At 43.6% G+C, this 27,915-nt stretch overlaps 1 protein-coding gene across 1 annotated transcript in view; it reads right to left on the reverse strand.

The window, feature by feature from the left end:
• The window catches only part of LOC139029140 (cadherin-23-like), a 51,635-nt gene that overhangs the window by 18,547 nt on the left and 5,173 nt on the right, over window positions 1-27,915 (reverse strand). The window contains exons 2-7 of the mRNA XM_070448388.1: window positions 20,276-20,411; window positions 19,545-19,933; window positions 19,147-19,248; window positions 18,609-18,758; window positions 18,365-18,493; window positions 2,825-2,953 (exon numbers count right to left, since the gene is read on the reverse strand). Of these exons, the coding sequence (XP_070304489.1) occupies window positions 2,825-2,953; window positions 18,365-18,493; window positions 18,609-18,758; window positions 19,147-19,248; window positions 19,545-19,933; window positions 20,276-20,411 (1,035 nt within the window). The remainder of the gene's footprint in view (window positions 1-2,824; window positions 2,954-18,364; window positions 18,494-18,608; window positions 18,759-19,146; window positions 19,249-19,544; window positions 19,934-20,275; window positions 20,412-27,915) is intronic.

Consider the following 27,915-nt stretch of genomic DNA (forward strand, 5'->3'; position numbering starts at 1 on the left):
ACAAATAACAATTAAATATTCAATTTCTTTTTGACAATGTTCCTCTGATTTGTCATCCAAAGGGTACCAGCTATAAGATGTAGTGTCGTTTTGTTAGATAAAATCCTTCTTTATATCTCAAAAAGACAGTTTAGTTGGTGCCATCGATTTGAGTAATCCACTCGTTCAAGATGCAGAGAAAGGAATCCGAAAATCTACCTCTAAACTTTGTTAAAACAAGTCAAAATATGTTTCTATTGACTCCTCAGATACCCTAAAATGTAATCAAACTATCATATTTCTTACGGAAAGAAGTATGTTCAATAGGAAACCAATATTAGCAGGTGCGTCTTGTCTTCATCGCGAGCCCAAACACGAATTTCCAAGAGTGTGTCCCAGTACTAAAACTCATATTTCTTACTCGTTTTGGAATAAACAAGGCTGAAACCTTGAACATAGTCTGCTTACACCCTGTGGAAGACAGAAATTGCATCCTGGGAGCAGGATATCATTATTTCCCTGTACTTCCATTCTAAGAGCATGGGCTCTCAAAAACAATTCTGGTTGGTATTTCTTTGGATTTTCTCCTACCATATCTATTGTGTTATAGTCTCCTACATTATTTTAACATTTCTACAAACTTCAAAGTGTTTTCCTTCCAATGGTACCAATTATATGTATATCCTGGATTCAGGGCCTGAGCGACAGGCAGTTTATGTTGGGCACGTCAGTCAGGCGGAAATTGAGGAAAAAGGACACTAGCCCTAACAAGTTTTAATACTGCAGCACACCTTGCGGGCTGCCACAGCATTCTATGGCATGTTATTTGTCAGCCATTGTTACCATTAATGCTAGGTAGTGCTAGTTTGACCACCAGAGGGCATCTTTGAGGAACATTTGATAGCCTTCAATATTGGCTGCCCTAGATAATTTAAAACCTTTTTTGTAATAACATAGTATATGGGATTTTAAGAAATGTAGCTTAGTTAATTGTATTAATATTATCGTTTCTCTATTCCAAGAAAATAAAAAAATTCAACCCTCAGAGTTTCCGTTAGGATGGAATGGAAAATATGGTGCTGCACAACATGACGGTCGGGAGTAGGCTACAGTACTACAGTAAGAGCAAAATAATCCTTACATTTCCACACCCTAATTGTAGTCTAAGTTTCTCTTAGAACAAAAACCTTAGTAAGTCATTTTTGTATGTTTTAGTAAGTAATACTGATGGGTGTGCAGGACAGAGGAATAGCAATTATTACACTATTGTTCTAAATTCAATCATCTTCTTCATCCACATCATTCAGTTATTTGAAATAAAATGTTGAAGTCATACAAATGATCAGTTTCTATTTGGTTTATGTCGCCCATTCATTGTCAGTTAGAGATACAGTAGCGCCTTGAAAAAAAAAGCATAATCAGTGCTCTAACAGTGCTCTAACTCCCCCTTCTGCTGGTCTGGAGCAATGAAGTAGTGACGCAGGGTACCGTACTAAACCACAAATTACCTCTAAGTCCCGCAGCATAATCGCAAAACTTTTAGATGAGCAACCACTGTACCATGGCTAAGGGCTGTATCCAGGCACTCTGCATTGGGTCTCGCATAAAAACAGCCATTAACCGTGGTATATTGGCCAAATACCACACCCCCTCTGGCCTTATTGCTTAAATATAGCATAATTGCATCCATCAAACAGGTAAGCCTACCCCTTATTTCTTGAATAGGGCTCCAACAAAGCCCTCTTGTTGTTAGTAAATTAGCTCAACTTTCAGCACAGGGCACTGTCCATATTGATCTTAGAAATAGGCCTAGATCCACACAGGTGGCTGCATCTCAACTAGTCTGATCTTTTTTCTGATACAGTATTTCAAAAAGAAGATGTTACAGTTATTTGTAATATACCTATTTTAGCTAAGTTTTATTAAATTGATTAAATGTCTCGGTCCATTAGTCATGCTAAGCATAGGGTTGTCTTATAAGATCTTTTAAGGTAAGATAATTAGGTAATTAGGTGGGTGCTTCATTTTTTCTTATTTGATGTTGTCTTAGAAAATTACATCATTAGTCATACTATCCCGTGTTTTACTGTTTAAAGAATTGTCTCTTGTTATATGCTAGTGTTTTTTCTAACCTGATACAAACTTGTCTTTGTCGGACTTAGTCATAAGACTGGGCGTATAAGATAGCATTTACATGTAGACATTCAAAAGACATTCATAGTCAGATAATAAATTGAAATATGACACGTGATGTGTAAGAGTCACGTGAACACAATGTCTACATGACGTGTACATGTCATGTGACAAGTACATGATGTGAACGTGTCAGTAGTTTGACGCCTAAGAAAAAATGTGTCTCCATTGACAATCCATGTTATTTCATGACGGTATCTTAGGCACTTACTAAGATGTTAGGTAACTTGGTGATCGGTATCAGTATCTACAGTAGGCTCTTTCTCAGCCCAAATTACTCTCCATATGTGTGTCAAGCCTGTGTTGTCTTGGCTGTGTGCTTAGGGTTGTTGTCCTGTTGGAAGGTAAACCTTCACCCCAGTCTGAGGTCCTGAGCACTCTGGAGCAAGTTTTCATCAAGGATCTCTGTACTTTGCTCCATTAATCCTTCCCTCGATCCTGACTAGTCTCCCAGTCCCTGTGGCTGAAAAACATCCCCACAGCATGATGCTGCCACCACCATGCTTTACCGTAGAGATGGTGCCAGGTTTCCTACAGATGTGACACTTGGCATTCAGGCCAAAGAGTTCAATCTTGGTTTCATCAGACCAGAGAATCTTGTTGTATATGTGATTGACTGACTGACTAACGTGTGTGTGATTGAGTGACTCACCTCGCTGACGCTGACATTGTAGCCACCCTGGCTCTCGATGACGGGTGTGTTATCATTGACGTCCAGGATGTTGATGATTAGAGGGAGGTCTCTGTAGCGTGGAGGCACGCCACTGTCCATGGCACGCACCTGTCATAACACACACACACATACATGCACACACATTAGTCAGTCAATCACACACACGTCAGTCAATCACACACAAAGACAGACAGACAGACAGATGTACACATGTGCGTAAGCAGGTGGGCATACATTATAGACGCAACGATAGTTTTAGATTTATTCCTACCACTAAGCTGCTGTTCATTGATTATTGATTTCCATTACCATAGGTATCTATCTATTTATCCTGTTACTGGTAACTATTACTTCTGTTTAGATGTGCAGTGCATTCGGAAAGTATTCAGATCACTTAACGTTACTCAACATTTTGTTACGTTACAACCTTATTCTAAAAATGATTAAGATTTTTTTCCTTTATCAATCTACACACAATACCCCATAATGACAAAGCAAAAACAGGTTTATAAAAATAAAAAACAGAAATATCACATTTACCTAAGTATTCAGACCCTTTACTCAGTACTCTGTTCAAGCACCTTTGGCAACGATTACAGCCTTGAGTCTTCTTGGGTATGACACTACAGGCTTGGCACACCTCAAGCTCTGTCAGGTTGGATGGGGAGCGTCGCGTCAGAGCTATTTTCAGGTCTCTCCAGAGATGTTTGATCGGTTTCAAGTCTGGGCTCTGGCTGGGCCACTCAAGGACATTCAGAGACTTGTCCCAAAGCCACGCCTGTGTTGTCTTGGRTGTGTGCTTAGGGTRGTTGTCCTGTTGGAAGGTYAACCTTCYCCCCAGTCTGAGGTCCTGAGCACTCTGGAGCAAGTTTTCATCAAGGATCTCTGTACTTTGCTCCATTAATCCTTCCCTCGATCCTGACTAGTCTCCCAGCCCCTGTGGCTGAAAAACATCCCCACAGCATGATGCTGCCACCACCATGCTTTACCGTAGAGATGGTGCCAGGTTTCCTACAGATGTGACACTTGGCATTCAGGCCAAAGAGTTCAATCTTGGTTTCATCAGACCAGAGAATCTTGTTTCTCATGGTCTGAGAGTCTTTAGGTGCCTTTTGGCAAACGGGCTGTTATGTGCCTTTTACTGAGGAGTGGCTTCCCTCCGGCTATCCCCACTGTGACCGTACGTACATGTCCCAACCAGAAGCCATGGATTACATTATATCAAATTTTTATTTGTCACATGCGCCGAATAGAACCTTATGTGAGGTTGGGGTAAAGTGACTGTGCATAGATAATTAACAGTGAGTAGCAGCAGTGGAAAAACAAAGGGGGGGGGGTTGTCAATGTAAATAGTCCGTGGCCATTTGATTAATTGTTCAGCAGTCTTATAACTCGGGGGCCCTCAGGGGTGTGTGCTTAGTCCCCTCCTGTCCTCCCTTTTCTACCTCAGGCAAGCAAAACCTTGAGACTTCCTGAATATTTGATTTCATGCACAAGCTTTAATTGACAAATAGACACAGACCGCCACCCCTTGTCTTACCGGAGGCAGCTGTTCTGTCTTGCCGATACACGGAAAAAACAGCCAACTGTATATTATCTTTGTCGTCGTTGTGGCGAAATCAGAATTAGCTAAGTAACATAGATAATTAAGATGTCTTATCTGCAGAATATGCTTATATGATTGAACTGTTGAAAACTCTTGTTATTAGAATGTCTCCTTTCGACTCTGGTTTTGGCAGCTGCACTTCCTCCCTCAAATGGGCCTCAGTCACCTTGGGTCCAGAGAGTGGAGAAGTCAGGCTTGTCTATCACAGGTCCCTGTTGCTCTGCAGAATATCAGCAAGGAGTATGGCAAAGGAGGTCAGAAGGAAATATTGTTTCCATATATGAACTGTGTGTCTCTATTGCAAACCATGTAAAGGGATGGCGTGCGTAATGGGGAACCAATCACTTGTCTCCACAGTGTCTGTGCTTCAGTCACCTCCTCCTAGGGGGAGATTGTTCTCTCCCCTAGCTCAAGGTGGAAACTAAGTAACAACAAATGTTCTTAGTACTGAACAAAACAACAAGTTCCTTGTATTTGGCCTAAGGTCTGGCACAGGATGTGTGGAGTTTGTGTCTGGAACCATTGTACAAGCACATAATCTCTGAGGTTGCATCTATCCTGACCTATCCTGAGATAGTATATCACTCCACTCAGTGAGCACTCACTCCATTAATTTGTCTTTGATGTGACCTGCTCCCTTATTAATAAGTTAATAAAGTTCTAATTTAAGTATAACTCTGACTTGTGTGATAAGCTTGTCTCTCCTCATTTGATAGTATTTAGAAATTCCACTACATCGTTCAGCCACAACTCAGAGAAACATAAGATGTTGCAGTTTTTAATGTCCCATTGGTAGGATAGTCTTGAATGGAGCTCATCCAGTTTATTCTCCAGTGATTGCACGTTGGCCAGTAGGACAGATGGTAGAGGCAGGTTACCAACTCGCCAACGAATTCTCACAAGACATTCCGACCTGCATCCCCTGTATCGGCATCTTCTCTTCATGCGAATGACTGGGATTTGGTCATGGTTGGGTATATGGAGTAAATCCTTCGCGTCCGACATGTTAAAGAAAAATCTTTGTCCGGTTCGAGGTGAGAAATCGCTGTTCTAATATCCAGAAGCTCTTTTCGGTGGCAGAAACATTATGTACAATTTGAGTTACAAACATCAAGAAAAAACACACAAAATAGCACAATTGGTTAGGAGCCCGTAAAACGGCAGCCATCCCCTCTGGCGCCATTCTCTACATTCAACACTATTGTTCCCTCCAAGCTCGACACCAATCTCTAGAGCCCTGGGTCTGGACATAACCCTCTACAACTGGATCCTGGACTTCCTGACGGGCAGACCACAGGCTATGAGTATTGGAAACCACACCTCCTCCACACTGACCCTTAACACAGGGGCCCCCCAGGGGTGTCCTCTGCTCTCTGCTATACTCCCTGTTCACCCACAACTATGTGGCTTTGCACGACACCAACTCCAAGTTTGCTGTCGACACCATGGTTGTAGGCCAACGATGAGTCAGCCTATAGGGAGGAGGTAAGGAAACTGGCATTGTGGTGTCATGACAACAACCTTTCCCTCAACGTCAGCAAAATAATGGAGCTGATTGTTGACTTCAAGAAACAGAGAAGGGAACATGCCCGATCCACATCAATGGGACTGTAGTAGAGAGAGTCATGAGTTTTAAGTTCCTTAGCATACACATCACCGAGGACTTGTCATCAGAGCATGAGGTCTGATACCAACAGGCTCAGAGACAGTTTCTATCTACAAGCCATCAGAATACTGAACAATTGAACTGGACTGACCACCTGTTCTGATTTTCCGCACCTTAGCACACATTACAACTGCTGCTATCAGGCTCTTATTATACTGCTCCATTTATACACTTGCCCCCCCCATCCCCCCCTTCCCCAATAAACATCTTAATGTTGTACTGTAAATTGTGCCTTACTGTATTATACTTATGCTGAAATGTTTATTCTATTCTACTGCCATTTACTTTATGTTCATATTCTTATTTTTCACTATTTTTTATTGTTGTTGCATTGTCAAGAAGAACCTGCAAGTAAGCATTTAGTTGGATGATGTATACCATGAGTATGCTGTACATACAACTGTACATACGGGTCAATACCCAATTACCTAGACCCAAGAACCACAGGTAAGGCTGCACATTGCAATCTGAATGTTCAATGTGCACAATAAGCTGAATATTGAGGTGATTTGCCGCAGTTAAAGTTCCCTAATATGAGCTATGATGCTAATATTTGTGTAAACTCTTCAGAATTGTAATCTGGTAGTGTCACCTGAGGGCTAAATGGGGCTGATACTCCATTTCATGGACCCAATATCCATAGGTAAGGATGTACATTGCAATATGAATGTTCAATACATTGTACCCACTGTGCACAGATGTCAGTTCAACGTCTAGTTTAATTTTACATTTAGTTGAGTTGATTTAAAAGTTAAAAGTTAAAGAAATATGAAATGCCCTTACATTGATGACTTTTTGCAGATCCAATCAGTTTTACACGTTGATTCAACATCATCACATAGATTTTTTTGTGATGAAATGACGCGGAGACATTGTTGATCCAACCAGTTTTTGCCCAGTGGGTAGGTTGACTGGTGAGCACAGTGGTTTCAGAGTCCCGCAATAAGAGCTATGACGCTAATATGTGTGTGAACTCCTCAGAATTGTAATCTGTTGGTTAACATTGGTAAGGCTGTACATCGCAATATGAATGTCAATAAGCACAATAAACTGTATAGTGAGGTGATTTCCCACAGTTAAGTTCCCTAATATGAGCTACACCGCTAAAATTTCAATAACTATTTTCGACTTTTGTGTCAATTGAACCAATTTTTGTCTTTTGTTTAATTTATATAACAACATTCCAACCTTGTTTAGCATTATCTAGTCCAAATATGGCATGATTCCACTATTTGCATCACTTTCAATGGGGAACCTTTATTTTGTAGGAGAACTGCAAATTCCATTATTGTGGCTATCTTCACATAGGTGTGAATGCCAAAATCAGTTGCTTCCCGCAGTTGTAGCCTATCACATGCCGCCGGCAGTATCTAACCAATTGCTTTCACCCATCTCTATTTTATTTGGAGAAAAACAGGAGACTACACAAAAACTGTATTGTAATATTGGTAGTAACAATCCGGATGCGTACCCGGCTCCACGAGAGGGCTAAATGGGGCTTAGGCCCCTCTGTTCAAACTTGTGCCCCCTCAGTTACGATAAAAAGCGGGAAAAAACTATTCTCATTCAAGGGTTTTTGTTAAATTTGACTATTTTCTACATTGTAGAATAATAGTGAAGACATCAAAACAATTAAATAACACATACTGTATGGAATCAGGTAGTAACGAATGCAAATATATTTTATATTTGAGATTCTTCAAATAGCCACCCTTTGTCTTGATGACAGCTTTGCACACTCTTGGCATTCTCTCACCAGCTACAATGTAGAAAATAGTAAAAATATAGAAACACCTTTGAGTAGGTTTTCTAAAACTTTTGACCGGTAGTGTGTATATATAATAAATGCCACTTGAGCTTAGTCCAATTGTCGTACCCCATCAGAATCCAAAATATACAGTGAGTATTCAGACCCCTTGACATTTTGTTATGTTACAGCCTTAATCTAAACTTTATTAAATAATTTTCAACCCTCAGAAGTCTACACACAATACCCCATAATGACAAAGCGAAAACAGGTTTTTAGAATAAAAATAAAAAATAAAATAAAAAAACATACCTTATTTACATAAGTATTCACACCCTTTTTTACGAGACTCGAAATTGAGCTCAGGTGCATCCTGTTTCCATTGATCATCCTTAAGATGTTTCTACAACTTGATTGGAGTCCACTTGTGGTAAATTCAATTGATTGGACTTGATTTGGATAGGCACACACCTGTCAAGATAAGGTCCAACAATTGACAGTGCATGTCAGAGCAAAAACCAAGCCATGAGGTCGAAGGAATTATCCGTAGAGCTCGGAGACAGAATTGTGTCGAGGCACAGATCTGGAAAAGGGTACCAAAAACGTTTTGCAGCATTGAAGGTCCCCAAGAACACAGTGGCCTCCATCATTCTTAAATGGAAGAAGTTTGGCACCGCCAAGACTATTCCTACAGCTGGCTGCACAGCCAAACTGAGCAATCGGGGTAGAAGGGCCTTGGTCAGGGAGGTGACCAAGAACCCGATGGTCACTCTGACAGAGCTCTAAAGTTCCTCTGTGGAGATGGGAGAACCTTCCAGAAGGACAACCATCTCTGCAGCACTCCACAAATCAGGCTTTTATGGTAGAGTGGCCAGGTGGGAGCCACTCCTCTGTAAAACGTACATAACAGCCTGCTTGGAGTTTGCCAAAAGGCCGCTAAAGACTCTAAGACCATGAGAAACAAGATTCTCTGGTCTGATGAAACCAAGATTGCCAAGCGTCACATCTGGAGTAAACCTGGCATCATTTGTACGGTGAAGCACGGTGGTGATAGCATCATGCTATCGCGGTGTATTTCAGTGTCAGGGCCTGGGAGATTAGTCAGGATCAAGCCAAAGATGAACGGAGCAAAGTACAGAGAGATCCTTGATGAAAACCTGTTCCAGAGCGCTCAGGACCTCAGACTGGGGAGAAGGTTCACCTTCTAAAAGGACAATGACCCTAAGAACACAGCCAAGACAACGCAGCAGTGGCTTCGGGACAAGTCTCTGAATGTTCTTGAGTGGCCCAGCCAGAGCCTTGGACTTGAACTTGATCGAACATCTCTGGAGAGACCTGAAAATAGCTGTGAAGCAACGCTCGCCATCAAACCAAACAGAGCTTGAGAGGATCTGCAGAGAAGAATGGGAGAAACTCCCCAAATACAGGCGTGCCAAGCTTGTAGCGTCATACCCAAGAAGACTTGAGGCTGTAATTGCTGCGAAAGGTGCTTCAACAAAGTACTGAGTAAAGGGTCTGAAAACTAATGCAAATGTGATATTTCATTTATATTTTATATGAATTTATATAAATTAGCAAACATTTCTAACAACCTGTTTTTGCTTTGTCATTATGAGGTATTCTGTGTAGATTGATTGAGAGGAAAAAAACACGTTATCAATTTTAGAACAAGGCTGTAACCTAACAAAATGTGAAAAAAGTCAAGGGGTCTGATTACAGTGTCTCGCAAAAGAATTCATCCTCCTTGGCATTTTTCCTATTTTGTTGCATTAAACCTGTAATTTAAATTGATTTTTATTTGTATTTTATGTAATGGACATAAACAAAATAGTCCAAATTGGTGAAGTGAAATAAAACTGAAATAAAATACTGTTTAAAAAAAAAAAAAAAAAAAAAAATGGAAAGGTGGTGGGTGCATATGCATATGTGAAATAAAGTCCACCTGTGTGCAATCTAAGTGTCACATTATCTGACACATGATCTCAGTATATATACTCCTGTTCTGAAAGTCCGCGGAGTCTGCGACACCTTTAAGCAAGGGGCAGCACCAAGCAAGCGGCACCATGAAAAACAAGGAGCTCTCCAAACAGGTCAGGGACAAAGTTGTGGAGAAGTACAGATCTGGGTTGGGATGTAAAACAATATCAGAAACTTTGAACATCCTACAGAGCACAAATAAATCCATTATTAAAAAATTGAAAGAATATGGCACGACAACAAAGCTGCCAAGAGCGGGCCGCCCACCAAATCTCACGGACCAGGCAAGGAGGGCATTAATCAGAGACGCAACAAAGAGACCAAAGATAACCCTGAAGGAGTTGCAAAGCTCCACAGTGGGGATTGGAGTGTCTATCCACAGAACCACTCTAAGCCGTACTACACTCCACAGAGCTGGGCTTTACTGAAGAGTGGCCAGAAAAAAAGCCATTGCTTAAAGAACAAAATAAGCAAACATGTTTGGTGTTCGCCAAAAGGCATGTGGGAGACTCCCCAAACATATGGAAGAAGGTACTCTGGTCAGATGAGACTAAAATGTAGCTTTTTGGCCATCAAGGAAAATGCTATGTCTGGCGAAAACCCAACGTCTAACATCACCCTAGAACACCATCCCCACAGTGAAGCATGGTGGTGGCAGCATCATCCTATGGGAATATTTTTCATCTGCAGGGACTGGGAAACTGGTCAGAATAGTTTTGCACGCTCAAGGTCTGTTTTTTTGTCTTAGTTCTTGTTTGTTTCACTTTAAAAAAGATTTTGCATCTTCAAAGTGGTAGGCATGTTGTGTAAATCAAATGATACAAACCACCAAAAATATATATTTTAATTCTAGGTTGTAAGGCAACAAAATAGGAGAAATGCCAAGGGGGGTGAATACATTTTCAATCCACTTTACTTTCCAAAGGCACTGTATGCTTGTTCTACTCAATTGTTTGTACAATTTAATTTTTTTAAACAAACACTGTTTAGCCTCTGAATATGGTTAAAATTGTATTTTTTGTATCCATAGCTCTATTGATGAATTTGAGGTGGTTACATTTCACTACCCCTGTTCCTCAGCTTTTTACTGAAAGAGTGGTGCGGTGTTGGGTTTGTTGTTGTTTTGAACTCTAGATTGCCCCTTCAAGAACCAATGGGTATACGTCAAGATTCCCAGATTGCATGTGTGTCTTATATCAAAAATAAGTTTACATTACCAAGTATATTAACGGGAAAAATCTACTCAAAGAGTATAAAGCGGTTTGAGAGAAGTTTGGAATCCTAATCAACCAATCCAATGTGAGTACATCTGTTGTTGAAGTACAGTAGATCAATAAACATACTGTCCTCTAGAAGGTATCTAAGCTGCGTATGCTGAAAAACATTGTTAATGCATAGGTCAAATTAGCTTTGAATTTCCTATATTTTTCAGCTTCAGGCAATAGATAATATTTCAAAAAAAATTAAATTGTATTAATAAACATATGGATATACAGTAAACTGCAACGGGATTACTGTATGTGTATGGATGCACACAAACCGGCAAAACATGCATTTCAAAATGAAAACATGCTCATGTGCTGACATGCTGTATAATAATATTTCATATTCATCCTATGTAGCTTGAGTACATATAATTGTCATATGGTTGTCACGTTCCTGACCTTATTTCCCTTGTTTTGTATTTATTTAGTATGGTCAGGGCGTGAGTTGGGGTGGGCAGTCTATGTTATTTGTTTCTATGTTTAGGTTTGTTCGTTTGGCCTAATATGGTTCTCAATCAGAGACAGGTGTTTGTCATTGTCTCTGATTGGGAGCCATATTAAGGTAGGCTGTTTTCACTGYWMGTTTGTGAGTGATTGTTACTGTGTCTGTGTTTGTTTCACCACACGGTTTCGTTTCGTTCGTTCGTTTGTTCCTACCTGTTCGTGCGTTCATGTTCTCAAGTTCAGGTCTGTTCACGTCGTTTTGTTATTTTGTATTTTGTCAGTGTTCTGTTTTGTTGGATATCATTAAAATTCGACATCATGAACATTCACCACGCTGCGCCTTGGTCCTCCTTTCTTCCACCTAAAGACGAGCGTTACAATGGTTCCTGACTGAGAAGCCTGAATGTGGCATTTTAACCTGATGAGGACAGGGGGTGCTGTTTTCACTTTGGGGGAAAATCGTGCACAATTTAAACGGCCTCGTGCTCAATTCTTGCTCGTACAATATGCATATTATTATTACTATTGGATAGAAAACCCTCTCTAGTTTCTAAAACCGTTTGAATTTTGTCTGTGGGTAAAACTGGCAGCACACTTTGTGACCAGGAAGTGGAAAGTCTGAAATCTATGTTCTGTTCAAGGACCTGCCTATAAATGGGCATGATACGTATGACTATACGTGCACGTCATACACCTTCCCCTAGATGTCAAGAGGAAGTGAGAGGAGAAAGGAGTTGATTATCTTGTTCTGAGGTGGAATACATCCTCTTGGAACAACGTGTCCRCCATTTTCTGTTTTCTGCAAGGCGCGTGCAGGGACCTYTTATTGCCTTCTGAAAAGCTGTCGTTATGGGCGAATACTATCTCCTGCGTTGATTTTATTTGATACATGTCACAATATCATCGTAAAGTATGTTTTTTCAATATAGTTTTATTAGATATTTGAAATTTTTTCGGGACGTTAGTCGTGTTGCTTTGTCTGCATATGTTCAGGAAGGATAGCTTCGCGCCACTTGGCCAGTGTGCTTGCTAATTCAAGAGGGAAAAACGAAGTTCTGATACCAAACAAAGACGGTTCTGGACAAAGGACCCCTTGTACAACATTCTGATGGAAAATCACCTAAGGTAGAACCCATTTTGGGATGCAATTTCATATATCTGTCGAACTGTGTACTATTATTTTTGCGTTCAGGTTTTGGGCTTTCACTTACCATAACTAAGCCTTATGTCGTAATGAAGATATTTTTAGAATTCTAACACTGCGATTGCATTAAGAACTAATGAATGTATCGTTTCCTATACAACATGTATTTTTTTGTAATGTTTATGAATAGCTATTTGGTCAGAATAGGTGAGAGTCTAATAGAAATATCTGCACATTCTGGGAAAAAGATGCTACGTTAGCATATTGTGTAACCACTGATTCCAGCTCTAAATATGCACATTTTCGAACAAAACATAAGTGTATGTATAACCTGATGTTATAGGACTGTCATCTGAGGAAGGTTTATGAAGGTTAGTGAAATTTAATATATTTTGCTGGTTTATTCGCTAACGCTAACGTGCCTATTGCTATCGCTAACGTGCCTTGATGAATGAATGCGGTAGTGTGGTAGGCTATTGTAGTAAGCTAATATAATGCTATATTGTGTTTTCGCTGTAAAACACTTAAAAAAATCGGAAATATTTGGCTGGATTCACAAGATGTTTGTCTTTAATTTGCTGTACACCATCGATTTTTCAGAAATGTTTTATGATGAGTATATAGCTATTTCACGTTGGTCTCTATAATTACTCTGGCTGCTTCGGTGCTATTTTTGACGGTAGCTGTGATGTTAGCTGCATTGTAAAACTGATTTATAACTTTCGAAGAAAACATAGATTTATTGTGTAACATGTTATAGGACTGTCATCTGATGAAGTTGTTTCTTGGTTAGTTTGGTTGGTTCTAGGTTAGTTTGGTTGGCTTTGTGCATGCTACCTGTGCTGTGAAAAATGTCTCCTTTTTTGTATTTGGTGGTGAGCTAACATAAATATACGTGGTGTTTTCGCTGTAAAACATTTAAAAAATCGGACATGTTGGCTGGATTCACAAGATGTGTATCTTTCATTTGCTGTATTGGACTTGTTAATGTGTGAAAGTTAAATATTTCAAAAGAATATTTTTTGAATTTCGCGCTCTGCCTTTTCAGTGGAATGTGGGAGGAGTTCCGCTAGCGGAACGCCGGGGCTAGAAAGGTTATTAACAGTAAGCGGTAGCGTTCATTATGCACGAAATGGAAGAAAATAGACTCAAACAGGAAGGAACAATCTGAAGATGTCTAATAAGAAGCTTTACCCATAGTAATTCGTTATGGATCCATAACTAAATCAACATCTGCATTTTGAAAGATTGTTTTTCATTACGAAAGATGCTGATGACAAAATACAGTACTATAAGCCACCTGCATTTGTTTTTTAGGCTACTGTGCAGTCCGACAAGTAAACTACAATATATACTGTAGTAAACATGGGAAAGTGCCTAATTCCTTACATGAGGGAGAGCAGGCCATGTCTGTACTACAGAATTCGGGCACGTGTGAGACCGGGGTTCAATTCCCCAATGGAGAGGTGTCACGATCGTGTGGAGGAGAGACGGACCAAGGCGCAGCGGGATATGAATACATCTTCTTTTATTAGAACCACGAAGATGAACACGAAATGAAACACTTATACAAACTATACAAAACAACAAACGAACGTGAAGCTATAAACGTAGTGCACACACACAGGCTACAAACGTTCAACATAGACAATTACCCACAAACACCTAAAGCCTATGGCTACCTTAAATATGGCTCCCAATCAGAGACAACAATAACCAGCTGTCTCTGATTGAGAACCAAATCAGGCAACCATAGACTTTCCTAAACACCTACACTCAACCATAGACATACCTAGACACATACACTCAACACAAACCCATACACTACAACCAACACCCCCTATACCATATAATCACCCAAAACACACACATACCCCATGTCACACCCTGACCTAACTAAAATTAATAATCTGGAAAAACTAAGAGTAATCACTCAAAGGCCAGGGCGTGACAGTACCCCCCCCCAAAAGGTGCGGACTCCGGCCGCAAAACCTGACATATAAAGAGAGGTCCGGGGGCCCTAATATGGCGGCGGCTTGGTGCGGACGTGGCCCCCACTCCAGCATTGTCAATATCCGCTTCGGTGGTCTCTGTAGATCCTGGCTGACTGGCGGATTCAGCCGATCCCGGCTGACTGGCGACTCTGGCTGCTCATGGCTGGCGGGCGACCTTGGCTGCCCATGGCTGGGCGGCGACTCTGGCTGCCATGGCTGGCGGGCGACTCTGGCTGCCCATGGCTGGCGGCGCACGTCTGCTGCCAGCTGGCGGGCACTCTGGCTGCCCATGCTGGCGGGCGACTCTTGCTGCCCATGGCTGGCGGGCGACTCTGGCTGCCCATGGCTGGCGGGGCGACTCTGGCTGCCCATGGCTGGCGGGCGACTCTGGACGCTCATGGCTGCGGCGAGGGGACTCGGACGCTCATGGCTGGCGGACGGCTCTGGACGCTGCGGCTGACGCTCTGGACGCTCATGCAGGCTGACGGCTCTGGACGCTCATGGCAGGCTGACGGCTCTGGACGCTCATGGCAGGCTGACGGCTCTGGACGGCTCATGGCAGGCTGACGGCTCTGGACGCTCATGGCAGGCTGACGGCTCTGGACGCTCATGGCTCGCTGGCGTCTCTGGACGCTCATGGCTCGCTGGCGGCTCTGGCAGATCCTGTCTGGTTGGCGGCTCTGCAGATCCTGTCTGGTTGGCGGCTCTGGCAGATCCTGTCTGGTTGGCGGCTCTGGCAGATCCTGTCTGGTTGGCGGCTCTGGCAGATCCTGTCTGGTTGGCGGCTCTGGCAGATCCTGTCTGGTTGGCGCTCTGGCAGATCCTGTCTGGTTGGCGGCTCTGGCAGATCCTGTCTTGGCGGCTCTGGCGATCCTGTCTGGTTGGCGGCTCTGGCCAGATCCGTCTGACAATGGGGCTCTGGCAGTCCTGCTGACGAATGGCTCTGGCAGCTCCTGACTGACGAACGGCTCTGACGGCTCGGGGACAGACGGGCGGCTCTAATGGCTCGGGGACAGACGGATGGCTCAGACGGCACTGGGCAGACGGATGGCTCAGACGGCACTGGGCAGACGGATGGCTCAGACGGCGCTGGGGAGACGGATGGCTCAGATGGCGCTGGGAGACGGATGGCTCAGATTGCGCTGGGGAGACGGATGGCTCAGATGGCGCTGGGGAGACGGATGGCTCAGATGGCGCTGGGGAGACGATGGCTCGATTGCGCGGGAGACGGATGGCTCTGGCCGGATGAGGCGCACTGTAGGCCTGGTGCGTTGTGCCGAACTGGTGGTACCGGGCTGGGACACGCACTTCAAGGCTAGTGCGGGGAGCAGCAACAGGATGCACAGGACTCTGAGACGCACCAGGAGACTTGGTGCGTGGGCGTAGGCACAGGTGGTAATGGGCGGAGACACGCACCATTGGACGAGTGGTGGAGGAGGAACAGGGCTCTGGAGACACACTGGAAGCCTGGTGCGTGGTGTAGGCACTGGTGGAACTGGACTGGGGCGGGGAGGTGGCCGCCGGAAATACCGGACCGTGCAGGCGTACTGACTCCCTTGAGCACCGAGCCTGCCCAACCTTACCTGGCTTGATGTCCCGTCGCCTGCCCAGTGCGGGGATGTGTGGAATAACCCGCCTACCGGCTATGATAGGCGAAACCGGGGACACCAGCTAGCGCTGGTGCCATGTAAGCCGGCCCGAAGGAGACGCACTGCGAGACCAGACGCGTTTGAGCCGGCTCAGGCCACCTGGGCTCCACGCATCCATGGATATGCCCAATCTAGCCCTACCAGTGCGGGGAGTGGAATAACCCGCACCGGGCTATGAACACGCTACAGTGAACAGACACCGTGCGCTCTAACTGCGTAACACGTGTCCGCCACGTACTCCGCTCTCCACGGTTGCCTGGCGGAAGTCGGGCGCAGTGGTCTACCTATCCTCGCCCTCGGCCCAACTACCTCTAAGCCCCCCCCAATACATTTTTTGTGGTTGTACTTGCGTGCTTCCAGCCCTTGCCTCCGTGCTGCCTCCTCATATCGCCTCCTCTCGGCTTTCGCTGCCTCCAGCTCTTCACGAGGGAGGCGATATTCTCCCGGTTGTGCCCAAGGTCCCTTTCATCCAAAATCTCCTCCCATGTCCATGAATCCTTTGTTCCTTGCTCCTGTTGCCACTGATCACGCTGCTTGATCCTTGTTTGGTGTGGTAATTCTGTCACGATCGTGTGAGGAGAGACGGACCAAGGCGCAGCGGGATATGAATCATCTTCTTTTATTAGAACCACGAAGATGAACACGAAACAAAACACTTATACAAACTATACAAAACAACAAACGACCGTGAAGCTATAAAACGTAGTGCACACACACAGGCTACAAACGTTCAACATAAGACAATTACCCACAAACACCTAAAGCCTATGGCTACCTTAAATATGGCTCCCAATCAGAACAACAATAACCAGCTGTCTCCGATTGAGAAACAAATCAGGCAACCATAAGCTCTTCCTAAACACCTACACTCAACCATAGACATAACTAGACACATACACTCAACACAAACCCATCCACTTGACATACATCGCAACACGCCCGGGATACCAATATAATCACCCAAAACACACACATACCCCATGTCACACCCTGACCTAACTAAAATAATAAAGAAAACAAATAATACTAAGGCCAGGGTGTGACAAGAGGAAGGAGTAGGCTGTCCTTATAAATAAGATTTGTTCTTAACTGATTCCATATGTGTTATTTCAGTTGTGAAGTCTTCACTATTATTCTACAATATATGAAATAGTAAAAACAAAGAAAAATCCTGGAATGAGTAGGTGTGTCTGAACTTTTGACTGGTACTTGCTTAATTAATTTGATTAATATTATGGTGTTTCTATTCCAAGAAAAACTAAAAACTCTCTGGGTTTCTGTTATGATGGAACAGAAAATAGGGCGCTGTACAACGTGACAGTCGGCAGTACAGTACTGGGCTATTTAGCTAAAGAGTCCCTGTGTCATGTGGGCAGGGCACATGGGAGACCGGATTTCAATTCCCCGACAGGGAGGAAGGAGTAGGCTGTCCTTAAGAACAAATAAGAATTTGTTCTTAACCGACTTGCCTAGTTAAATTCAATCTGGAGTGCCTGTGCTGGTGTGGATAAGAGCAAGATATTTTTATTTGTCAAATGGCAATCAAGTATCGATCATTATGTCACCAGAATAAGACTCTCAATATTTATCAGAAAATATTATCAAGATCACCATGCACTTTCACCACCCTGTGAAGTCCATCGTAATTTATTTAATCTGTATCCTAATAAACTGCATGGTTTCCAGAGTCGTAGTGGGAGGACCACACACCATATCATCGCGTGACTCCAAGTTTCTTTCAATATGATGGTTATTATATCAATATTTGCGCATAAAGGCATTTCCTCCGCCATTTCTCGGATAATTAATTTTACCAACACAAAAAGATCACATGTCAAACGAACAACTGATCTGTCGGCATTTACAAAATTGTAACGAAATGCCTGTTTCCATCAGAGCTGTCATGATTTTTTTTAAATGGTATGACTTTGGAAACATGGTTATAGAACGTGGCCCAGTTGTCTAACCTTGAGAAGGTAGCGATCAACAGACTCTCGGTCTTATAGAACGTGACCCAGGTGTCTAACCTTGAGCAGGTAGCGGTCAACAGACTCTCGGTCCAGAGGGGAGTTGACGTAGATCTCTCCATAGGTGTGGTTCACTGTCCGGATCTCAAACACATCCTGCATGTTCCCTGCCACCAGCCTGAATTGCACCTTAGAGAGCGAGACAAAGAGGAGGGGATGGAGTGAGTTGAAAGAGAGCAGGGAGAGCAGGTGAAGAGCTTCTCCCTCTCTCTCTCTCTCTTCTCTTCTCTGTCTCTCTCCTCACCAGTCCATTTTTCCCGGCATCTTTGTCGCGCCCAAGCACCACAGCCACTCTCTTCCCGATGGGTGTGTTCTCTGGAATCTCCACCAATGAATCAGATGTGATATCAAACTCTGGACTGTTGTCATTCTCATCCTGTATGTTGATTGACACCTGTCACATGTATAGACAAAGCCAATGAGGGATTGGCATTGACAAGAGGGCTAAGATGCTGCAAAACTTTGAATTCAAATTGATTAACATGGTATGCTTTTGAAAAATAATACAAAAGTACATTTGTGACATACACACACACTTCATTAAGCTTTGAATTAAAACAGTAATCCTGAGCAACACCTACCTTCTGCAATTTCCCCATGAGATAGCAGTAACGAGGTGAAAATAAAGATAGTCATTAACTGACCTTTTCTACAACAAAACAGATAAAAACATTGTTGCGCGGTTTATTATTGAAAACAGATGAGACCTGACAACCGGGAATAAAAACTACTGTCAAAACAAGAAAAAAAAGAAATGAAGAAGAAAGAAGCGACTGCCATACCACAGTGGAGTCTTTTTTGGGTCCCCCATCGTCAGCCACTACAGTCAGGGTGTAGAGGTCCCCCTTCTCCCTGTCCAGCAGCCCTGTGACTGTGATACGGCCCTGGGGATGGACAGGGAGAAGGAGAAAAAGGGAGAAAGGAGTAAAACAAATTAACAAACAACCTGATTTATCCTAGCTTTAAATTATATATGCTGAGCAGTGTACCGTATCCAACAGGGTTGGGTTTAAATTCCATTTCAATTCAGTCAATTCAAGAAGAATGCTTTCAAGGGAAAATCCTAATTGGATTTGCTCTTTACTTCCTGAATTGAAATGAAATTGACCTTAACCCAACTGTCCAATAAGAGTGAGACATGCTAATACGGTCTTACACCCCAGGCTGTCCACCGACTCACCGTGATACTGTCGATCTTGAAGAGGGCGAGGGCGGCTGGCGATGTGTCCGGGTCAAAGCGATACGACAGCTGGTTGAGGTTGTCCGCCGACTGTGCCTGCACCTGCACCACCTCCGTTCCTGTGGCGATGTTCTCCAGGAGTGACACCTCGTAGCCCGCAGAGAAGAACGCCACCGCCTCGTCCAGCTCATTAAGTAAGGTCACGTAGACCATGCAGAAGCCACGGTGGAACGGCGGCGCCTGGTCGGTAGCCGACACGTTCATCAGGTAGCTGGTCTTGGTCTCGTAGTCTAGGTAGTCTATAGTGGTCACCAGGCCCGTGCTCACGTCCACATCAAACTTACGGTCGGAGCCTGAGTCCAGGGCGTAGGCCACCGCCCCACCGTCACCTGGATGGAGGAATGGGAGGATAGAGGAGAGGAAAGACAGGGAAAATCATAGAGGGAAGGAGGTTGGGCAAAGGGAGGCAAAACAAGAGAGAGAAGAGAAAAAAAATTAAGTATGTAGTCATGCATTGCTACATATACCTATCTATGTACTACAATACCCATAATGCTCTGTACAGAATATTCTGTTTTATTTTAGTAAATAAAGCTAACATAATGTTGTCCCGTTTCCTTATCAATACATACTGTACTAGTGTACACTATAATGTATATATTATCAATAAAACCAGCTTGTACAGAGGGTTATGGGTACTGTAATACATCATGTTACACTACAACACTCACCAGTGTCGGGGTCTGTAGCTCGTACTACGATGACAGAGGTGCCAATGCCAGCGGTCTCCCTCAGACCCAGGCGGTTGTACTGCTGCTGGGTAAACACTGGTGCCTCGTCATTGGCATCCTCAACATACACTATCACCTGTAGTGGGAGACAGAGACACTGGGAGTCAGGGAAGTAGCTGGACAACTGCTCACAAGATGCTCACAGGTGTCCTTTACTGCCCTGTTATACCACTACAGCCCTTTCCCTTTTGCAACATACTCTACCCTAGCACTATACTGTATGTCCTGTCCCACACCCTCTTCTCTCCCAATACACTACCTTCACCTCTGTTCTTATCTAAATCCTGCCTCACATTCTCTCCTTTTTCCTTCCCTATGTATGACCCTAACAGTCTCATCTTCTATGTTCTCCCATGTCCCCTCTCCCCTCTTTCCCTATCCCCTATATTTAGACCCAATCCCCCCTCTCCCCGCCTCACCCGTACAGAGCTCCTCATCTTGCCTTGGTCACTTTTGTTGTTACACAAAATGAGTGCATTTTGCGTCCCATTGATATTTTAAGACGAAATTGAGCACCAATATTGAATTATATATTGAAACCTAAGGGCCGGAGTCCTGATTCATGAGGCTTGTTGAAGCTGGTTGAGAAAATGCCAAGAGTGTGCAAATCTGTCATCAAGGCAAAGGGTGACAATTTTAAGAATCTAAAATCTAAAATATATTATGATTTGTTTGACACTTTTTTGGTTACTAAATGATTCCATATGTGTTATTTCATAGTTTTGATGTCTTCACTATTATGTAGATGTAGAAAATAGTAAAAACAAAGAAAACCCTGGAATGAGTAGGTGTGTCTGTCACGTCTGCTCCTGCTCTTCCCTCCCCTGGCGCTTGAGGGCGCCAGGCTGACCTGCATTTTCGTACTCCTGCCATCAATTACGCACACCTGCCTTACCTCATCACGCGCTTCAGCGATATTGGACTCACTTGGACTCGCTTATCATCTGTTTATTACCTCCCCTATACTTGTCAGTTTCCCTGCTCTGTTCCCTGCTGATGCATTGATCGTTTTTTGTCTTTGTTTCCTTGTATGCTGACACTGTTCCTGTCTCGTTCCATCTCCGTTCCTTATTAAATGTTTGACTCCCCGTACCTGCTTCGTCTCTCCAGCGTCAACTCATGTGACAGAATGCATTAGCCATCACACGAAGCATCGGGGAGTACTGGCTTTCCTGTTGGTATGGTGGCATCGGCTCTGGGTCGCCACCGATGGAACCGGGGGGCCTAGCCAGCTTGTCGGGCTTCCACGCCCTAGCTGGCTCGAGAGGTTTCCTTGCCCCGGTTGGCTCGGATGGTGCCCATCCCACATCGGGCCTCACCTGGATCGTCAGTTCTTGTTCGCCCAGCCGGTCCAGGAGTTTTTTATATTTTTTATTTTTTTATTGGTGACGTCGGGGTGGATTCCGCCGGCGATGCCTAAGCCAGCTCGTCGGGCTTTCACGTCCTGGCTGGCTAGAGATGTTTCCTTGCCTCGGTTAGCTCGGCGGCTTCCCATCCCACGTCACTCTCCACCGGATCGTCGGGCTCCCTCGCTGTAGCAGGATCGACAGGCTCCATCGGTGGCTTCCATGCCTCAGCCGGCTCGCCAGGCTCTCACGCTCCTGCCGGTTCGTTGGGCTCCCACGCCCCAACTGGCTTGCCCATCGCCCAACTGGCTTGCCCGTTGCCCATGTCTCGGCTGGTTCGCCCAGGTGGGATGCTGGGTGGCACCCCTAGAGGGGGGGAGGCACTGTCATGTCTGCACCCGCTATTGCCTCCCCTGGCGCTTTAGAGCACCAGGCTGCACTGCATCACACTTGCTTTCTTGCATGCTGATGATGTTCCTGTCTTGTTACATGTCCGTTCCTTATTAAATGTTTGACTCCCCGTACCTGCTTTGTCTCTCCAGCGTCAACTCATGTGACAGTGTCCAAACTTTTGACTGGTACTGTATATACAAATATCAAAATCACGCAGTGGACACCGAGGCCAGCAATGTGCTGATACATTTAGTGCTCAAGTCTCTGACAGCTGAACTATGAGGTGGAACATTATTGTTTTAGGAAAGTAGCCTAAAAAACTATAAAATAGGCTGTAAAGGTTTGCATATGCTAAACATCAAAACACAATGAATAGCTGTTTTTAAGGACACATAAATGTGGCTCATTTGGCCAACATCCTTTGTGTATTCATGGCGCTGGCTGTAGAATATCTGATTTCCCCCAAGCTGATCATTGTCTCCAGCCGGCTCTGATCGTGAAGTAAGAAAACAGGCAGGGAGAGTGAGCTCATCTGTGTTGGTCGGCGAACCCTCAACTCTCTGACCCGTAGCCCTGCGTGACATCGAATGTGCCACAAAAGCATGCTGAAGTGGCAAAGTCGATGTCCAAGTTTATAAACACAGGGTCGCTACAGTTATTGTTATTTTGAGTTAATTCTATGAGGGGGAGGGTGTTAAATTTATTTTACAGTGCAAGAGGAGGGTCATGTAAAATATGTTCTACTTTGGGGAGGGGGGTGCAGTTTGTTTTGAGTTTGAACTGCCCCTCCCCCCAGTACATTTTGATTTATAAATATTAATTATGGGGGTGGGAAAACATTGTTGCACCTGATCCCAACACTTTCTCACTAAATTATACTTACCAGACGTTTGCAGACATGCTCTAATAATACACTTAGATGGATCACGAGCAAATACAGCTCTAGACAGTTATAAGGCGCTGAGTTCCTGACATCGATTGGCACTTGCGGTGTAAATTTGAATCCCCCCATGGGGTGCAAAAAACTGCATTAATCACCTTGAAATGGAAAATTAGGGGCTCAATTCAATCCAACCCGCATTGCAGTATTTACACAGTAGGTATTCTTCCAATAGGTAAAATTAACTCACAGATTAGTCTTGGGTACTGTATAAAAACCTACAACTACTACCAGGGAGACCCCTCTCACAGATATGCTTTCGCTTTCAGAATTAGAAGTGTGTGGTCACGGGATGAATATTGTAAATAAAGGATTTACCCCATGTGGGATTAGAATTCACAACCATTGAACTATGAACCAACTGTCTTAGTGGACTGCGCGACCAATCAATCAGTTGGAAAAGATAACTAGTTGTAACGGCTGTCTAATTCCTCCTCCTCGGATGAGGAGAAGGAGTAGGGATCGGACCAAAACGCAGCGGTAGATGAATACATGAATGAATTTATTTAAAGGCAAGACGAACACGAAAAAACACTTTGAAAAATTACAAAACAACAAAACGACGTAGACAGACCTGAACTTGAGAACTTACAATATAACACGAAGAACAGGAACAGACTAACCAAACGAACGAACACGAAACAGTCCCGTGTGGTGCGACAGACACAGACACAGGAACAATCACCCACAAACAAACAGTGAGAACAGCCTACCTTAATATGGTTCTCAATCAGAGGAAACGTCAAACACCTGCCTCTAATTGAGAACCATATCAGGCAACACATTTAACCCAACATAGAAACACATAACATAGAATGCCCAACCCAACTCACGCCCTGACCAACTAAACACATACAAAAACAAGGAAAACAGGTCAGGAACGTGACATTTCATCAATAAGTAAACTAAAAAATAATAATAATGTCCACTTTGACATTATGGGGTATTGTGTGTAGTAATCAAAATATTCTCAATTTAATCCATTTTAAATTCAGACTGTAACAGAATTCTGAAAAAGTCATGGGGTATGAATACTTTCTGAAGGCACTGTATATCTAGTGAAACGTTCAGGTTTCGTGTCAGGACTGGTTTGTTTATTTCACGCAGACATTTGCACAAGCCTAGCTGATAGTAAATCAGCTGAAATAACTAATATGCAGAACCTTCACAGGCCATTGACTAAAAAACATGACATCATGCATTTTTTTGTTATAACCTTTGGTATCACATGTAGGCCTAATTGTATGCTAATAATTGTGCTATTTGTGCTATGTTGTGTCTGGGAGCCACAGCCTGTTGATGTAAAATCCACTACTTACCCTTCAAGATTGGTTAGCGTTGCCGTTGAGGGAAAAATCTATAGCAAGGCTGGTTGAACACAGAATTAGACCATTAGATTGCTAATTAACTACAAGCATCCTTCATTATCGACCCTACAGCAGCCAAGGCAGGCTATGAAGGCCCAGAGCAGTTAGGAATAAAAGTCAGCACGCAAGAGGTTTCAGAGAGAGGCAGAGAACAGAAATCCCTGGGCCTGGTGCATCTTAAATTGAATTTCTCTCCTGATTTGCCCTGATAACTAACATCAGCCATGTAATTACCCAGAACCACCCTGCTTTGTATTGGCCTAGCTCAGTAGACCCTTGCAGTTTCTAGTGTAAGTGAGTGTGTATAGGTGTGTGTGTCTGTTTGAAGCTTCTGTGTGTTTACAGATGAGTTGGCACATTGCCAAGCTCCCAGTCTCCTGGTTTGATCATTCCTCCCACCATACCCCCATTGCTGATTGGAGTTGTTGCTTTGGTTACACATTTCCCTCAAGTTGCACTAATGTGGGCAAAGGTTCCATGATGGCCATTATATGTGACTGACTGACTGACTGCCTCAATTCGTTCTTATGCAGCAAAATTTGAAGTTGTGTTTTTTACATTGGATAAAAGTAGAGACTCAGAGCTAGAAAACGGTATATCATACACTGCAGTTGAGGAACAATGGGAAAATAAATCTGCTTTGAAAGTTGATAAACTTGGAACCCCACTTTTGAGAAAATGGCCCTTGAATAGTATTGGCAAACCTACTGGAGAGCTCTTCTTTGTCTACACACATTCAGCATCGTTCACACCCTATTAAGCATTAGCCCCACCCATCTCTTTAAGGACTTAGCGGGACACAGAGTTTTGTATGTGTGCCACTCTTTGGCTTTGTTGAATTTGGAAACAAAACACCCAGAGTAGGCCTGAATTCATACTGCAGCTCTATTGCAAAATCTACCTCAAATCAAATGTATTTGTCACATGCGCCGAATACAACAGGTTACCGTGAAATGAAATCTTACCGTGAAATGCTTACTTACAAGCCCTTAACAAACAATGCAGTTAAGAAAAATAAGAGCTAAGAAAGTATTTACTAAATAAAAAATAACATAACAAAAGAACAATAACGAGGCTATACACAGGGAGTACCAGTACCGAGCCAATGTGTGTAATATGTACAGTACATGTAGGTAGGGGTAAAGTGACTATGCATAGACGATAAATAGCGCGTAGCAGCAGTGTAAAAAAAAGGGGGGATCAATGCAAATAGTCTGTGTAGCCATTTCCTTTCTTGCATAAAAAGCAGGTATGTATGAACAAAACAAACACGTTGGTATTGCTGTAGGTGTCACGACTTCCGCCGAAGTCAGTCCCTCTCCTTGTTCAGGCGGCGTTCGGCGGTCGATGTCACCAGGCTTCTAGCCATCGCCGCTCCACCTTTAATTTTCCATTTGTTTTGTCTTGTTTTCTCGCACACCTGGTTCACATTCCGTCATCAGACTAAATGTATATTACCCTCTGCTTCCCCCATGTCTGTGTGTGGAATTGTTCTTTGTGTAGGGTGTTACGCTACAGGCTGGTTTGCGCTAGGTTTGTTTCAAACCTAGGTTTGTTGGTTTTGTTTAATCCGGTTCATGTTACCGTGGTTGTGCTTTGTGCTGCCTCGCCTGTGCCTTCGGGCCAGGGTGTATATTAAAGTTCTCCTGTTATCACCCATCTCTGCTTTCCTGCGCCTGACTTCCCGGCAACCAGTCACTCACCCCGTTACAGTAGGGCAATCTCCTAAAATGATTGTAGAGATATAGTGATTATATCTTCTGCTCTTGAAGTTTTCTTAGTGATTTCAAACAATGGGTGAGTGGATTTTGGGTTATTTATAGAGGGACTCAGCAGTAAGTAAACTCTCTTTGTCTCTCTCTCTTTCCTTCCCCCTCTCAGTGATTTTAGATCTGAAGAACTGCTAGGATTGCTGAGCCAACTTTGCCTTGAGACTTTGATCTAAAAGCTGGTTCTTTCTTTTCATTCAGGCAGTTAAACAGATGAAAAGAGTGGGGGCAATGTCTACTGAAAGAAGAACATTTCAAGACAAATTCCCTCGGCAGTCTCCAAGGTCATGCCTCATACATGTCTCTGCATACAGAAGAAATCACTTTGTATCTCAATGCATTGTGAGTGCCAATCAGGGAACTCCGGTTTTACTTTAAGGATACTTTCACAAATTTAAGGGATTCCTGGCAACCCATTTCACTGGCGGACTGTCACTGTACACCTGGCGCCGACAGAGATGGTCGCCTCGCTTCGCGTATTTAGGAAACTATGCAGTATTTAGTTTTTTTATGTATTATTTCTTACACTGTTACCCCAGGAAATCTTAAGTCTTATTACATACAGCCAGGAAGAACTATTGGATATAAGAGCAACGTCAACTTACCAACATTACGGCTACGAATACGACTTTCCCGAAGCGGATCCTCTGTTTGGATCACCACCCAGGACAATGGATAGGATCCCAGTAGGCGACCCAAAACAACGGTGCGCAGAAAGGGGGCAGACGGGCGGTCTTCTGGTTAGATCTGTAACAGGCACATCGCTCACCCGTCCCGAGTATACTACTCGCAATGTCCAGTCTCTTGAAGGTAGACAAAATTCGAGCAATGGTTGCCTCTCTCAGAGAGACATCAGAGATTGTAAATTCTCTGTTTCACGGAAATGGCTCACTTGGGATGCGTTATCAGAGTCGGTTACAGACACTGGTTTTTCACGCATCGCGCCGACAGAAACAAACATCTCCTCTGTAAGAAGAAGGCGGGGGTGTAATCGTGTGGTCGTGTGATCATAACAATCAGGAATCAAGTCCTTTTGTTCACCTGACCTAGAATTCTTAAAATCAAATGCGACCGATTATATACCAAGAGAATTCTTCGATTGTAATCACAGCCGCTGTATATCCCCCGCTTGCAGATCATCGACGCCCTGAAGAGAGTTCATTGGACTCTATATGTAAACTGGAAACATATCCTGAGCCTACATTTTGTAGCTGGCCGATTTTAACAAGGCTAATCTGAAAACAAGGTCCCTAAATTGTTATCAGCATATCGAATGCACACCCGGGTGGAAATTCTGATATTCGTATAACTTCCGCAACGCATACAAGCCCTCCCACCTATAGACAGAAACTAAAACAGGAAATGCCCATGTTCCAGGTTTGTTCAAATCGTGGCCCTAATAATCTGATTCAGTGTTCAGATTGCTTGATCACGTAGAACTGATAATGTTCCGGATAGCCTCAGACATACAATTGATGTTACGGTTTTTGAGAGCGATGTTAATTGCAGTGGATGGTGATGTTGTACCACGTGCTTTAAACCTTCCACAGACAGGTGGATTTGATGGAGATTTGCGCAATGAAAGCGCAAACATGATTTTTAATCATTGGCAGGCGACGGAAATATGAAATAATAACAGTGTGTATTTGTCGCAAGCAATAAGCCAAGCTAAGCGTCAGTATACGAGACAAAGTAGAGTTGATTTAGGTTAGACCAAGAATATGTGGCAGGTCTAAGTCAATATGGATTAAAAGCAAACAGCCCG

Source organism: Salvelinus sp. IW2-2015, linkage group LG18 (genome assembly GCF_002910315.2).
Source record: "Salvelinus sp. IW2-2015 linkage group LG18, ASM291031v2, whole genome shotgun sequence".
NCBI lineage: Eukaryota > Metazoa > Chordata > Actinopteri > Salmoniformes > Salmonidae > Salvelinus > Salvelinus sp. IW2-2015.